This window comes from Monodon monoceros, unplaced genomic scaffold (assembly GCF_005190385.1).
Source record: "Monodon monoceros isolate NGI ecotype Baffin Bay Population unplaced genomic scaffold, NGI_Narwhal_1 Super_Scaffold_19, whole genome shotgun sequence".
NCBI lineage: Eukaryota > Metazoa > Chordata > Mammalia > Artiodactyla > Monodontidae > Monodon > Monodon monoceros.
The window spans coordinates 59,435,892-59,452,320 of NW_021703775.1; the positions used below are offsets into that span (position 1 = coordinate 59,435,892).

At 40.2% G+C, this 16,429-nt stretch overlaps 1 protein-coding gene across 1 annotated transcript in view; it reads left to right on the forward strand.

The window, feature by feature from the left end:
- Positions 1-16,429, forward strand: part of FEZ2 (fasciculation and elongation protein zeta 2) — a 44,918-nt gene that overhangs the window by 22,606 nt on the left and 5,883 nt on the right. Inside the window, exons 6-7 of the mRNA XM_029232037.1 lie at positions 12,801-12,876; positions 15,687-15,752. Coding sequence (XP_029087870.1) covers positions 12,801-12,876; positions 15,687-15,752 — 142 coding nt within the window. The remainder of the gene's footprint in view (positions 1-12,800; positions 12,877-15,686; positions 15,753-16,429) is intronic.

Consider the following 16,429-nt stretch of genomic DNA (forward strand, 5'->3'; position numbering starts at 1 on the left):
GCAGCCTGAGTTGTGCCCGCAGATGGTGACGGTCCATCTCCAAGTCACGTGCCGCAGGCACCCCGCCTAGCAACAGCCCTTTGTGCTGTGTGTGTCAGATGCCCAGTACGCTGGGTGAAGAGAGTCAGCAGGTAGCCCAGTTGTCCCCAGATTGGGGGCAAATGAAAAAAATAAAAATGTTGGCAGTGCTCCGGACACATTTTGTTTATACACAGTGATAAAAGGTAGTTTAAAGAAGGCAGAGGAGGGCTTCCCGGGTGGCGCAGTGGTTGAGAGTCTGCCTGCCGATGCGGGGGACGCGGGTTTGTGGCCTGGTCCGGGAGGATCCCACATGTCGCGGAGCAGCTGGTCCCATGAGCCATGGCTGCTGAGTCTGCGCGTCCGGAGCCTGTGCTCTGCAACGGGAGAGGCCACAACAGTGAGAGGCCCGCGTACCGCAAAAAAAAAAAAAAAAAAAAAGAAGGCAGAGGAGAAGGGGGAAAAGGGCTGTGTCCTCCCCTTTTCTAACTAGTGGTAGTTGAGAGGATAAAGTCTGCCCTGTATACATACTTGAATGTAAATACTAACACATTTTCAACAATAATTTGTTGGTGATCTTTGAGAGTATTTCTTTGCATTTATTTATTTCAAAGAATATTCCTAAAAATTAGTGTTAGGCATAAAATGGAAAGTCATTGTAGGGTGGAGAGAAACTTAGTCGTGCCATGTTTATTGTTTTAATAATTCATATCTATGAATTACGAATTATTTTAGATGTGGAACAAATTTGTTTTTTGAAAGGTAGTATTGCCTAGAGAAATATGTTATCACCAGTTTTTGATATCTTACCATTATCCACTATTCATTTTCTGCAATGGTTTTTTGGTGTTAGACGGGTAATAGTGAGCTTTTATGACTCAGCAGTTACTGTAATAAAAATCAGGAGTCTATCTTTTTTTAAAAAATTTATTTATAAATTTATTTTATTTATTTATTTTTGGCTGCACTGGGTCTTTGTTGCTGCGCGCGGGCTTTCTCTAGTTTCTGCGAGCGGGGGCTACTCTTCGTTGCGGTGTGCAGGCTTCTCACTGTGGTGGCTTCTCTTGTTGTGGAGCACCGGCTCTAGGTGCGCGGGCTTCAGTAGTTGTGGCACGTGGGCTCAGTAGTAGTGGCTCGCGGGCTCTAGAGCACAGGCTCAGTAGTTGTGGTGCATGGGCTTAGTCGCTCTGTGGCATGTAGGATCTTCCCGGACCGGGGCACGAACCCACGTCCCCTGCATCGGCAGGCGGACTCTCAACCACTCTGCCACGAGGGAAGGCCCGGTAGGCGGATTCTTAACCACTGCACCACCAAGGAAGCCCAGGAGTCTGTTCTTGACTCCTTTATGTCTTGGAAAGGTTTGTTAATTATTTGTTAGTATAATACAAATTCACGTAAAAACCAAAATATGCCAGGAAATTGTGATCTTATTATATATTTAGAATATCTGTAAGTATCAGAAAAGAGTTTATAAAACTGCCAGGGTTAATTATTTTTTACTCTAGTTTTAGTAGCTTTGAAAATGTTTGCCAATAGTTAATTACCATATTAAGATTAAATTACATAAAAATTTTAAAAGATCTTCAGATACAAAAAACTAAATTGATGCCAGTCCATTTAACTCCTAACTTTGAAAATCTTCATTCACATCTTTCTGCTTTGAGATTGAACTTATAAATTAGTAGTTCAATATTTAAGACATGTTCAAATATTTATCTGCTTTGGTGTAACTCATATTTTCTAAATTACTTGGATCTTTTTCGAAAAAATATTTTTTTGGTAGAATTTGCATTTATAACTGATTTATCATTCACATTAAAATTATTTGATTTGAAGAAGTGTCAAAACAAGCAGGATCAATTTTTACATCTTAGGTAATAGCTTACTAATTATTTGAATGTTTTTACTTTTGTTTTTTACATTTAACTATTGCATTCAATTCTATGCTGTTCTCATGTTTGGTATTTTGATTATTTTAAGAGTTTTAACTAAAACATTAACTACTATTCCGTAAATTAATATTTGAAATCATGTCACTCAAACTACTAAAAATGATGTGATGTATAAAGAACAATAATTATCTTTGAATTTTATTTCTTTTGAACCTCGAGTATAAAGAATATTAATGGAGTGAGAGCATAGATTATAGTCAGAAATAGATGAAAAAGCATTTCCTAATTGCTTTTCCCAACCTTTTTTTCTGATATTGAGCTTTGATATTGAGATTTTTAAAAGCTTTCCTGGCTAGTTAGAGATCTGTGCCACTGGGATCAGGTGAGGCCTCAGCGTAAGAGAAAAGCTAAGAAGAGTTTGATAGCAGGAATAGTCTGAATTTCCTGACCTCTGGGTTAGTTTGGCTTTTCCCTGTCTTGGATCCTGCTTTCTGTGAAATTAGTTGAGCTGGTGAATATACTGTGCAGAGAATGAGTTGGTATGGTTAAGACTCTGGAAAAGAATGAACAAACCACAACTCTGTATCTGATTCCGTGTTGCTTTTCAGTTTAGGTGGTATTTCCTAGCTCTTTTCTTTTTATTATTCAGAAAGACCTTGAATTACCTAAAAGTGTTACTTGTTTTCTGTTCAAGCTTTCTGGCTGATTCAGCCTCAGACAGTAGTATCTTTTCCTTGTGTTGTCTTCAGTCCTTTTAACCTAGAGACTATAATCAGGGTGGTTATTTCTCAGTTGCCATTTTATTTGTATGAGGAGAACTTGAAATACTGTTGTTTACTGTTTGGGAGAAAAGCAGAAAGGTGTGGTTATTTCTGTTTGGGAGTTATGTCCCAAATGTTGGTCTAGCCTTTTGAAGGGAATACAGCCCAGACATTTTCTGAACATTTGTATTTGTTGAACACCCTGCTAAGTGCTTCCCATGGATTATTTCATTTAATCCTCACAACAACCTTATAAAGCAGGTATTATTGTTGCTGCCATTTCATAAATGGGTGAAGAAAAGCTCAGCAGGCCTTAGCTCACAGAACCAGTGCACATTGGAGCGAGGATGTACAGAGTTGTACAGAGGTGGGTGCAGGGAACCCATGGCTCTGGGAGTTCTGTGCAGGTGTATTGTGGATGGGCGTGGAGGTCTTGGCTTATTTCTTTGTCTTCAGATTTTTTTTCTTCTATATCTTGTTTACACTTGGTAGTTCCTGGTTTCGTCTGAGAAAATTTTCCAGAGAATGACTGATTTTGAGACTTTAATACATACTCACACCAGGGAAGCAAATGGTCGTGAGGCAGTAGTGAGTATTCTCAGTATGAACCATGTGACTGAGGCCCTGAACTCAGTAAACCCCTTCCCCTGTCCTTGCCACGTTACTTTGGCACTTTGTCAGCGGTGAGGGGAACAATAAAGTGAATACTGTAATGCTTAATCATTTTCCTGCTTATAAAAGGGCTCCCATCAAAAACTGCATTCTGCGAAGGGCATTTTACAGAGCTATTAACTCCTTCATAAAGATGCAGTGGATAGATTACAAAATAATTTTAGACTCACAGACTCTTCACAAGCGCTTTGCTTTGAATTTGAACATTTGGAACCTTTACTTCAAATCTAGAAGTGGTGGATTACCTGGAGGCATGATTGGGCTTTCTGACATAGTTAATACTGCTGTTACTTTAATTAAACTGTAACAACCCTTTATTGAATGTCCTTTGTTTCATCGAGCATTCATAACCTTGAGACTTAACTTCTGTCAGTGCTTTGACATAGCTCTGGCACTGTCACCTTCAGAAATGTTCAACAAAGAAATGCCTCTCTTCTTCCCTCCATCCCTCCCCTCCCCCACTTACAAAATGTAAGCATAGAGAAAGTCTTCCCTCTGGCCCAGTTAAGTACCATAAGCACCTAATAACACTATATCTGCCCTCAAGCATGTAAATGCAGTGTTCCTAAATGACGTGATGTTTACTAAAAGTAAATTTAGTCTGCCTCTGAGGTTTTATCTTTTTAAAATTCATTTTGCCTTCCAAGAGAGTGTATTTTTGGAATTTATAGGGCAGTTGTGAAGCAGACTCTGTTGTGTGTTTTGCGGAGCTCTTTTCCTTTTCCTTCCTTGTCTCGCTGGTAGTCTTTTCGTTCTGTGATCCTTCTAGTTCATTGACCTTCTTCTACTTGCTACGCTTTTATTATCCCAGGGGTTATATATTTCTTAGTCACTACACTGTTTTACAAACCATGTCAATAGGATGATTTTATCTTTATTAATCTCATGTTGACTTCTCAGACTAGGTTCTTCAGTGGGCTTTTCCAGAACTCTGCTGTTCACACCTTTGACAAAAAACTTTATATCTCGTCATGTCATCCTTCTTCTGTTCACCCTCAGGTTATTTTTGCCTTTTAGCTCTTTTAAAAAAGTTTCTCTCCTGCAAGAAGTCAAGAGGCCTCCCGATATGGTTATCACAGGCTCTAAGACTGGTCTTAGGTGTGTTACAACTTCAGCTTAGCAGACGTTTATAAATGCCTGCTGTGGCACAGGCCCTGTGCAGGTCACTGGGATGGAGAGACTAAGACCTAGTCTCTTCTCTTCAAAGTGTACTCATGTCACAGAAGAAAAAGGAAGCCACGGGAGTAGACAGCTCTGAATGTATCATCTCGCTGGGCAATTCTGTCATTCTAGAGCACTAATATCATAGCTTATGTGACCTTTTAGTCTTGTACTGTTCTGTGTGCATGCGTGTGTGTGCGTGCATATGTATGGTTTGGATTTGCCTTCCTAAAAAATCATGTATCTTCTAGGTGGAGTTAACTTGTAGATTCACAGAAGTTACAAATGAGAAGACCTTTAAAAATGACATCATTTAATCATCCATTTTACAGATGAGGAAATGGGCCTCTGTAGGCTTAGGGACGGCTGTCATGTCACACAGTTAGTGGCAAAGCTGGGAGAGAGCCCAGATTTCTGATTTCTAGTCCAACATTTTTCTATCCAAGAAGACTGTTGAAAAATTTTTCTGATTCCAAATACTTTTGACTAAGGTATGATTCCTGGTTTCATTAAAAAATAAATCTGGAAGTATTTCACTGTTAGGGGAAGTAGCTGCTGAAGCATTTTGCAGTTGAAGCCAGTGACGATCAGTCAAGTGCCTCCTGCCTGCTGAGGATGGGCTTGTGCTTTGTGGGCATACAAAAGGGGTATCTGACATTTCTCTCCTTAAAGATTTTGAGATGGGGTTGAGCTTATGAAAAATTAACCTAACCAAAACTTTCTTTTTCCTTTCTGTTCTGTTTTTTAGATCTTGTGCCTCATCCCCACGTTAAAAAAAAAAACAACAAAAACCTCTTTCTTTTTTCCAGTTTTATTGAGAAATAAATGCCGTACATTGCTGTGTAAGTTTAAGGTATATAGCATGAAGGTTTGATTTATAAATATGGTGAAATGATTACCACAGTAGGACCAGCTAACATCCATCTTCTCATATAGATACAATTAAAAGAAAGAAGAAAGGAGAAAAAAGGTTTTCCTTGTGATGAGAACTCCTAGGATTTACTCTTCTACATCATACATCAGTGTTAAGTCATCATGTTGTACATTACATCACTAGTGCTTACTTATCTCATAACTGGAAGTTTATACTGGTTGACCACCTTCCTCCAGTCCCCTCTCCCCACACCCTCCACCTGTGGTAACCACAAGTGTGATCTCTTTTCCTATGAGTTTAGGTTTTTATTTTATTTTTTTAAGATTCCACATATAAGTGAGATCATACACTATTTGTCTTTCTCTGTCTGACTCACTTCACTTAGCATAATGCCTTCAAGGTCCATCTGTGTGGCAAATTCTAAACTTTTATCTTTTCATTTAGTACTATTAGAAAAACATATATTGATATCTAAGTATGTGCCGGGCATGGGTGTTAAGGATGCAGAGTTAAATCTCAGCCTCCAGGGACATGCGGCCTGTGGGCTGGGGATCTGATGACGGACCATCCAATGCACATGCAGTGATTCTCAACCAGGCCAATTCTGTCCCCCAGGAGACATTAGGGAATGTCCGGAAATGTTTGTCACTGTCACTACTTGGCGGGGGGTGGGGGTGGGGGGGTGTCACTGGCATCCAGCTGAGTAGAGGCCAGAGATGCCATTCAACATCCTACAATTCACAGGACTGCTCCCACATCAAAGGATTACATATCTGTAATTCAATGTTAGTAGTGTCAAGGTTGAGAAACCTGGGGATAGGGTAATTATTGCTGTATTCAAAACAGCTACCACGTTTTTAGTGCTTTCTGTGCCTGGTACTGTCCTGTGGTAGCGGTGTGTGTACATTACTATCACCCCTAGTTTGGTTGAGGGGTCTGAATTGAATCCTGAGGACAAGCAGAGGAAGGAGGGGACAGGCATACTGAGCAGAGGGGGTGGTGTGGGCAACCACCTGGAGGTGACAGGGCACCTGGGGAACCGCAGGTTGTTCATTATGGCTAGAGGTTGAGGGAGGAAGTAAGTCAAGAAGAAGAGGGTGTGGGGTAACAAAGTAGAAGCCAGAAGCTGGAGGGCTTTGTACTGTATGCCTTGCTGTGGCATTTGGGCCTTATTTAAAGGCTGTAGGAAACCAAGGAGAGGTTTTGAGTGGCTTGTTACATATTCAGATTTGTCTCTTGGAAGGGTAACTTCAGAGTTTCAAGGAGAAAGTAATCGGAAGGAGACAACTAGAGATAAGGAATTGATTTGGAGGCTGTTGCTGTCATCAGGAAAGAATTGAGCCAAGGAAGTGACAGCAATGGGAAAATAGTTGTATTTCAGAGATATTAAGGCAGTTGAATCTATCGGCTGGGGCTCTGGAGAAGGGAGGAGCCAGGGTTGGGTCATTGATTTCTGCCTTGGGGTGGCATAGATAGAACATGTGTACCCCTTCCGCAAAGGGAGATATGCAAATCTCTTCAGCAGTAACTGCATCTAGCACAGTATCCTTGGGGGATGTCTGTCCTTCCCATCAGCTCTGGATGATGTAGCTCCTCATGGTACAAAGAGCAAGCCTCCCATTCCAGCACATCCAGCACATGAAGATGGAGAGAGAATAGGGCCGCTGTAATAAAACCTGCTTATTGGAAGGAGGGGAGAATGGAAATACTCAGTAGCTACTGTTTCACATCCTGCTGCAGCAGAATAACAGGACCCCTGCTCACTGGCCGCAGGGTGAACTCGTTGGTTGGCCAGTTTGGCTGCTTTTGGTTTTGTTCTGAGAGGATCTCTTGTCCATTGTCCTTTGTAGCTCATCTGGGAGTGTGTATAATTCATGTTTCAGCTCAGATGTCACCTCCTAGGAGAACTTTTCTCTGACCTCCCAGTATGAAGTAGGCATCCAGTTTTTAATTGTTGTAGCTATTGGCAGGGCGTGCATTATCTGCAGTTATCTAGTTCCTTTACTTGTTTTATTTTTTCTGCTCCTCTTAGGCTGGAATGTCAGGTCATGAGGATGGGAGGGGCCTTGGCTGATGTGTTCACTTTGAATCCTTAATACCTGGAATAATATGTGGCTCAGTATATTTTTTGAACGAACGAATAAATGAAGGAGAGAGGTATAGAATGCTGAAGGAGAAACAGGCTTTAAATTAAAAAAAAATTGCTGGGGGAGAGGAAGATGAATTCAGCCTTGGATATGATGCGTTTTTGGAATGTTGAAGTACAAGTGTCCAACAGACCACTAAACGCACAAGTCCGAAGCTCAGGAGGGACATTAAAATAAAGGTATAGCCAGTGTTTCTTGAGCCCTTCCTTTGTGCCAGGCTCTGTTCCAAGCACTTGATTGCTCTTAGTAAAGTGGAGCTGTAGATCTACAGAGGCAGAAGTCGGAGTGGGAAAAGTCAGTGTGCATGAGAAAAAAAATAGGGACACAATCCCTGGGAAACACCCGTATATAAGAGGTGAGCAAAGAAAGAGGCACTTCTCAGAAGAAGCAGCCCAGAGGCAGGGGGGACTCTGGGAGAGTGTGGTGTCTAGGAACCCAGGCAGGCAGGGAGAAGAGCTCACTGGATGTCTGCGAGGGATCTGAAAGGTGTCCGCAGACCTTGGCATCAAAGAAATGACGCTGGGCAGAGCTGTTTCTGGAAACCCTGGCAAAAGAGAGGTTGAGTGTTTCAGAAATTAAAGTTGGCAATGTGGGAAAGAGCTAGCAGAGAGGAAGAGTTTGAACATGGAGTGAAGGGAGAAAATTGTTAGTGATTTCTGGGGAGGTGGGAGTTGATGGCAGCTGGAGCGTTGGGGGTGGAACGTTCTCAGCGGTTCCTCATAGTCGGTTTCTTTGTGCTTCGCCTGAATGTTCTGATTTTTCTTGTTCTGTCATTTTCCCAGTTGAACCTTGTTGGCTGCTGTGTTGCTTGCCTGGTCAGGATACAGTGGGGCCTGACTGGCCACAGCTACTGACTCAGCTGTCATCAGCCACAAGGGCAGAGGTTCTACTGGGAGTTCCTTTACTTAACTTCTTTCGTTTTGTACGTTCCTAAAAATGGCTCAGTAATGTCCACAACTGGACATTTAATAAAGAAATTTAAATTACAGCTTAAGAATTTAAAAATTTGCATAAACTACTCCCACCCCCACCCGCAAGAGACGGGAATTAGGTTGCCAATTGGGAAAGGTAAAGATGGTGTTTTTAGAATACACTGTTCAAATATGAAGTATGCCTTAGTTTTCTGATACACGGATTCTAAAATGCTTCATCTTGCTTGAGATTTTCTGAATTTGTATCTGGCTTTAACATGCCTGTAGATAATGGAGTGAAGTAATACAGAAAATTCAGTATTTTTCTCTTTGTTGCTTTTGAAAGGAACGTTTGATAGACATAATTTTTTTATAAAAAGAGCTGGCTTGTTTATTTGAAAAGAGTTTCCCGTAAGTTTTATTGCAGATGCTGGAGGCTAAGAGGTCCTTTCTTTTGATAATCTCTTTAAAAAATGTGAACAAGTTATATGATAGCATGTGAAAAATCTACAGACATGGTTACCTGTAGGTTTTCTTTTAAAACTAGCCTACTTCATCAAAAGAAGAGTTACGCTGCTAGCAAAGTACAGCATGTTTAGTGGAGCTGTGTTGACCTGGACCACACTTTGAGAATCACTGGGCTACACTATGCCTTTCTTGAGAGCAGAAACCATTGCCTTAGTTTCCTTTTTTCTGTTCATTAGGGCCTGGTAAAATACTCTTTATATTGACTCCTCAAATGTATTTACTGATTCAACGCACCCCTATAAAATTACAGGGGGAGGAAGCATCCGGTGAATCAGGACTGAACTTCCTTTTCAGAATGCCTTTCCCCTTAATTAGTCATGCTGTAAGAGGATCCATCAAAGTCCTTTGACTCAGCAGCCCCAGAGGTGCCACTGGACTCTTTTTGACTGTCTGATGACATTGTAGGCTGGTTACAAATCAAGATGAGTAGTGTAGGAAAACAATATTCCCTTTTCAGTACAACGAATTCTAGTAAGTCTTGGAGGTTGCTGGGAGAAAAAAGCTAGAATTGTTTCCTAGAAACAGAATGGAAAAGTCTGCAGAAGTCTTAGGGGGCCTCGCTGGCACATGGGATCCACTCTGCTCTCCAGGAGGCATATGCACTCTTCCAGTTCGAATTTTCTGCCCCAAGGCGATGGCAGGTGTCCTGAAGAGTGAGTGGGAAGCAATAATCAGCTCTCCGAGTAACAGCATTTTCATTTGCCAAATGTTATGTTAATGTTCTCCGAACTTATGGTAGAAATATGCAAACTTAGACTGAAAATATGCATACTGTCAGTATTAAGTTTTCAGACTTTTGAAAAAATGTAGGTAAACAATATCAAAAGGTATCTTTAAAGTTATGTGGTAAATTTTGCATAAAACAAATATGTGTACAACTTATAGTGTTTATATTGGAGCACATTTATCAGCTACGTCAGGAAAAACTTCATATATAGTTGCATGAAAGTAGTTGCTTTTGCATTTGACTTGCGAAGAAATGGAAGCAAAAACATTTTAAAACAGCATGATTTTGTCTGCTTTATCTGAATGAGTTAGTGGCATTTTCTAACTGCTTGCCTCTTGGGTACATACGTCATCATGGTACATTCTTACTAATAGTCTTTGAACTTCTTTCTCTGTCCTTTTCTTCTGGGCCGTATATCGCTGCCTTTAGCGCTTCAGCATGGAAGGGATCTCAAATGTCATTCAGAATGGCCTCCGCCACACCTTTGGAAATTCAGGTGGAGAGAAACAGGTGCTCGGTTATTCTTATTTTCCTCATTCTCTGTTTTTTCATTCTCTGTGTAAGTGAAGGTCCTGAAAGCTGGCAGTCTTACTAATCTACTAAGACTATTGCTTAAAGAAATGAAGTTCATTATATTTATAGCCTTGATAATGCATAGAATTTCCCTTTAGGAAAAAGCATTTTTCAAATTAGACAGTAGATTCAGCGTATTCTTTTTTTTTTTTGCGGTACGCGAGCATCTCACTGTTGTGGCCTCTCCCGTTGCGGAGCACCGGCTCCGGATGCACAGGCTCAGCGGCCATGGCTCACGGGTCCAGCCGCTTCATGGCATGTGGGATCTTCCCAGACCGGGGCACAAACGCGTGTCCCCTGCATCGGCAGGCGGACTCTCAACCACTGCACCACCAGGGAAGCCCCAGTGTATTCTTAATACATGTTTTAGAACTCTATTTTTCACTTTACCTTTAAACAAATAGCTGTTAATATATTGACTTAATGAATTGCATGTGTAGAATATATAGCTGTGAAAATAACTAAACTAGAATATGCTACTGTAATTCTAAAAGTTTAAGAAACAAGATCTCATTTGGGGGGAAAGAAAGCCAGATGTTGGTATCTTTCAGACTACAGTTCTAGGTCAAAATGTTTATAGAGTATACCTTACCTACTTTTAAATGAAATTCATGTGCTTTTAAGGTGTATCATGTGGTCAGTCAACTCAGTTGTCTGCTGAATGGGGCATGAAACATTATTTATACCAAATTATACATGGATATAAATATACAGTCAGATGTATAGCAGTTTGCTTTTTATTAGCATTTTTTGATATAATGACTTAAGGAATGTCAAGAGCATGGGAAACACATCTACATTGAATGTGCTTAGAATTTTCACAATTGAAACCTTCACTTTAAAAAGAAAACTCTTCAATTTAGTTCTTAAGTGAAGAGTGAGAAAGTGTGCAGAGTGTAGCTAGTAGGCAGTTTATGAGAATAAGGCATTTGAGTCTAGGTTTTTACTGCAGATAGCTCTCTATTACTCAAGAAGGGAAATAATCGACATTAATCCTTCACACTGACATTTGCAGCTCATAAGTGGGCTCTATTAAGGGATGGTTGAATTTTTTTTTTTTTATTCTGCCTCTCACCTCTCTCAAACCCACAAGATGGCAGAATAACTTCCAAACTGACCCAACATGTGGGAGTGGGGCAGGAAGGCCTGAAAGTGTGGCTAGACAGCATGCATGCCAAGGTGCGGCTTCCTGGTGCTTCTACAAGTTGCCCGACATGCATGCTATTAGCGAGGCCCCAGGAGGGCGTGTTTTGGCTTCTTGTGTATTCTTTACAAAGAAACATGTTTGGTTATACAACTGGGCATCATCTTGGAGAGGCCTACACCATAAAGATGGTGGAAACCAAGTTTCTTAAAGATTGAAACAATTCATTGTAATCAGTTATTTTTAAGCAATTCTATTTTGTTTTTTGATTATGAGTGGGATAAAATTGCTCAAAGAGGATTAGGAATAGAGCTGAGATTCAGGACTGGGGCTAAATAATGGGTGGGTCTGGAGAGATTCCAAGTAAAAAAACCTAGTAGGGCTTCCCTGGTGGCGCAGTGGTTGAGAGTCCGCCTGCTGATGCAGGGGACGCGGGCTCGTGCCCCGGTCCGGGAAGATCCCACATGCCGCAGAGCGGCTGGGCCCATGAGCCATGGCCACTGAGCCTGCGCGTCCGGAGCCTGTGCTCCGCAACGGGAGAGGCCACAACAGTGAGAGGCCCGTGTACTGCAAAAAAACAAAAAACTAGTAGATCTCTAGATAAGCACATGCAAACTACGTTGAGCTATACATTTTTTGGTGGCGTGGTCAGAATAGGAGAATCTGGACAATAATTTTTAGATTATGCTTTCAAGGGACGTAGTTATAGGACATAACTGATACCTGTGAGCCTTTACAGTAGTGTGAATTAGGCAGTTTGTCTCAGTATCAGACATGAATTTTCATTATTCATTAGGCCATTATCTCCTTTCACTTTTTTCTTTTCCTTTAATACCTTTAAGCATTTATAACTACTTACACAATAATTTAAAATAATGGTAATACATCTTTAAAATTATTTGGGTAAGTGTTTCTTTTTTAGCTTCTGGAGAAAGCTGGTATTCATTTTTAAAGTTGTCAAGTTATCCATGTGACTGTTTTTGTTCAACCGGAAAAAAAATGGTCTAAAACAGAATCATTTGACTGGTGGGAACTATTTTGTTATGCAGAATGGTTATGTTTTTAGTTTAAATTACCATTTCAAAAATGTGTTGAAGTATTCAAGGAGAATGTTAGATAAGACTTCACTTTAAAAATGAACAAATTGGACACATCACCCTCAGACTTACTCCTGTGAAATTTTCAATAATTGAAAGGCAGAAAAGTTGATATTTATGTAAACAGGTGGGCAAAAAAAATGAGTTCCAGCTGAGATAGTAAGATAGCTGTGTTCATCACTAAAGTGGCTCATGTTTCTCATGTTATAAAACGAACCTTCTAGTAACGATATCAAATTTTTGCAGAGAAGGTAATTCAGATTTAAGTGACACTTTTTTTTTTTTAACTTGGCAGTACTTGACAACAGTCATTCCTTATGAGAAAAAAAATGGACCACCATCTATTGAAGATCTTCAAATATTAACAAAAAGTAAGCAAAGACAAAATTAAACTGTTACCTTGTTTACTTTTGCTGACTCTAAACACTGATTTTAGTTGGCTGGTTTTGTTTCTGTTATTGTTTTATTTTGTCAATTTAGGATAGTAAATGATGGATGTCATCATTTATTCTTTTGAGAATGAAACCATAAATGGTTGTGACAAACACAGCACTCAATCTAGCGTTGATTTGTATTTTTCCTGTTTTTCTTATCTTTTGAAACATTTACAAGCTGAACTTTTGGAGGAAAAATGTAACAATTTCCCATCACCTCTTGTATATTTAAGAATATATCCATTTATCAATTAATAAGGTGCTTCATGGATCTTATATTAGTATGACTGTCAGAAACTCGGTAGGAAAGATTTAGAAATGCAGCCTAAAACACTCTCCTTTCTTAGGATTGTGGAAACCAAGGTAGGTAGTTACAGGTAGAAAATAAATTGATAGTAATATTTTAAGAATATTTATTCACTCAGCAAATATTTAATGAAGGCCTACTCTGTGCCAGGCCATGTTCTGAGCACTTGGGATACTTCAGTTCACAAAGCAGGCAAAAATACTCCACCTTCAATGGGCTTGCATTTTAAAATAACTTGTTAGACTTAAGAGACATTCAATATAATGTATATTTATGATGGCCATAAATGAGCCCTGAATTCTGGTTCTATCCATTACTTATAGGGATATCCTTGGAAGTCATTTACACTCTCTCAGTCACAGTGAAAAATGAGGATTAAAATATTTGCTCTCTTTACCTCATAGTAAATAAATTAATGTATGTGTGATTTGGGATAAGTCAATCACTTGGCCTTGTTTTTCTTGAAGGGATTGAATTTGCTGATCTGTTAGGTTCTTTCTATTTATAAATATTTGTGATAACTGTGAATTAAAGAGGGAGCCGAACGAGAGAGCATCACATGAGTGGATATTAATGATGATATTGATTTTGGAAATTGAGGTGATCGAGGCATGGGTGGGGGGAGCACGAGGAAAGAAGTGTCTTATTTGCAAGCAGCCTGCCTGCTAACCTGAAGCTTTTATTCTTTCCTTTGAACAGTACTTTTCAGAACATTTCATACTTATTTGATGCCAGCCTGTATAAAATAAAGAATTAAGAGATTAACTGGGTGGCTAGCCCTCTACTTTTCAGGAAGAATGAGTGTCCAAGTTTACACAGGAGAATGGTTCATTACAGGGCTGCGTCTCGTAATTTCCAGTCCACCACACTTTTTAATAATGCTGGATTTTAATAGTGCTGGTTTTTGGTACGTGATTTTATGTAGAACTGAAAACAAATCTAAAATATGTTTGGAAGCAGAAATACTGAACATTAAGTATTTCTCTAAGAAGAGAGCACAGATATTGCCTAGAAGCCAGGAATTACTGAGGGATCTCAGCTTCTCAGATCAAGGACAAACACATACTTAGCCAAACCAAAGTCGTCATAATTCCCACATCAGAATGTCCTAGGCCGATCCTTAGATGATGTCTTTATAGACTGACACAACTTGGAATTTGGGGTGAGTGAGTGTACGTAGGGTGTGTGAATGAGTGTCCAAGTTAATATACTACATGAAGACAGTAGATGGAAGGATGACCTTTACTCTGAAAGTTTAAGAAAAGTGGTTATCTCCTGAAAATTTTGGGGAGAATCTGAGCCTCTGCCGTCCCCACCTATGGATGTTACTGCAGGGGAAGCCCCGTAGAGACAGGCAGTGTTTAGATATGTATCCTTCTTCATAAAAGCTATTGGAGGTGCAATAATAGTAGTGATAAGAATTAGAGTAATATTAGTTGTGCTAATAATGATGGTAATGCTTACGTAGCGTATATTATGTGCCAGGTACTACTTTAAGTCCTTTACACCTGAATGAGTAACTTAATACTCACAACAACCCTTTGAGACAAGTCTAATGATTATTCCCATTTTACAGATGAGGAACTGGGTGGTTAAGTAACCTGCACACAGTCCCACTGCTAGGAAGTGGCAGAGCCAGGGTTTAAACCCAGGAAGACCGACTTGACAGTTACACTAGGTTGTCTTGTCATATGTCTGGGGGAGAATAGTGGGGCCTTTCCCCAGGATGCTCTGGAGAGTTCAAGTTGGCAGTCACTATGAAAGGGCAGTATAGGTGGTCTAGATGTTTTTTAACCACTGTAATAGTAGCTGTGTTTTCTGTTTTGTCTTTGCTTAGAGATCAAATTGTCAAATCTTTGCTTAGAGATCAAATTGTCAAAGATTCTCTTTAGGATGAGGCGAAATCACCCAGGTGCCTTTGGAGTATCAAGAAGTAAGCAGCCTGGCTGGGTGCTTGCTTCATGGGAAGTCTGTTCTTCATTTTGTTTTTTTCTTTAAAAGTTTCCAAGAAGGCTGACTGATGTGCTCCTTGGAGAGTACGGCTAACTCTTCATTTCCCTAAGAGTTCCTCTAGCTCATGAGACCTGCAGCACCAAGGTTCTCCTCTCCAGAGCTCATAGACGTGCACATTATGGTAACTCACTTGCCAGTATTTATGGTGACAAAACTGGGGCTCTGTGTAATAACCCAGCTCCTGTTTCCTGCCTCCACTGTTTAGAAATTTTAAATCAGGGAAATAGCTCTCAGGTAGCTGCAGTATTCTTACCTGAACAAGGACTTATTCAACTATAACAAATTCTTGAACATTTGCAGTTGTATTTTCTCATCCAGAAAATAGTCAATTTGCATGAATTGTTATATCATGTAATTAAGACTAAGGCTACCATGACTGAGGTTATCTGAATTTGAAATTGTGTTTTCTTTCTCCTTTATTTTGCAGTTCTTCGTGCCATGAAAGAGGATAGTGAAAAAGTTCCGAGTTTGTTAACTGATTATATACTGAAAGGTGAGTTTTAGAATAGTGTATGGGCAGTGGTTGGGAAGTTTTGATTGGTCAATAAATGCATTGTCTTGCTAATAGATTAAAAAGTAACTTCCAAATGCACAACTTTTATTTTGCAGGGTGAGAATAGATAACGTGACGACTTATTTATGCTTCCAACATTATAAAGTGTGGTTATTTAAAATTTAATTTTTATTTGAAGTCCTGGGCTGGAAATAATTTCCACAGCTAAATTATAAACATCAAGGAAGGCAACGGAGGGACTTCCCTGGAGGTCCAGTGGTTAAGACTCTGAGCTTCCCCCGCAGGGGGCACGGGTTTGATCATCCCTGGTTGGGGAACTAAGATCCCACATGGCTGCGAGGAGCAGCCAAAAAAAAAAAGAAGGAATTGGAGGAAATGTTGTGGAGATGTTGCCATAATGTTGTGAGTCTCAGATGTTGACGCTGAGGATTTGAGAAAGGTGGCCTCTGTCCTCTTGGGGACACTAGAAGAAGGACGGATGAAGGAGGGAACAGTTACATCAGTTCACAGTCCCAAAGGGAATATGAACGGGGATGGGATAAGGGTCAGGGAGCGGAGGGAGAAAGAGAAAAAGAATGGACTTTCATAAAGCCAGGGCCGTGAAGAGTGAGCCATACATCTTAGGAGCAAGATCGGCATCTCACAGGATGGGAACA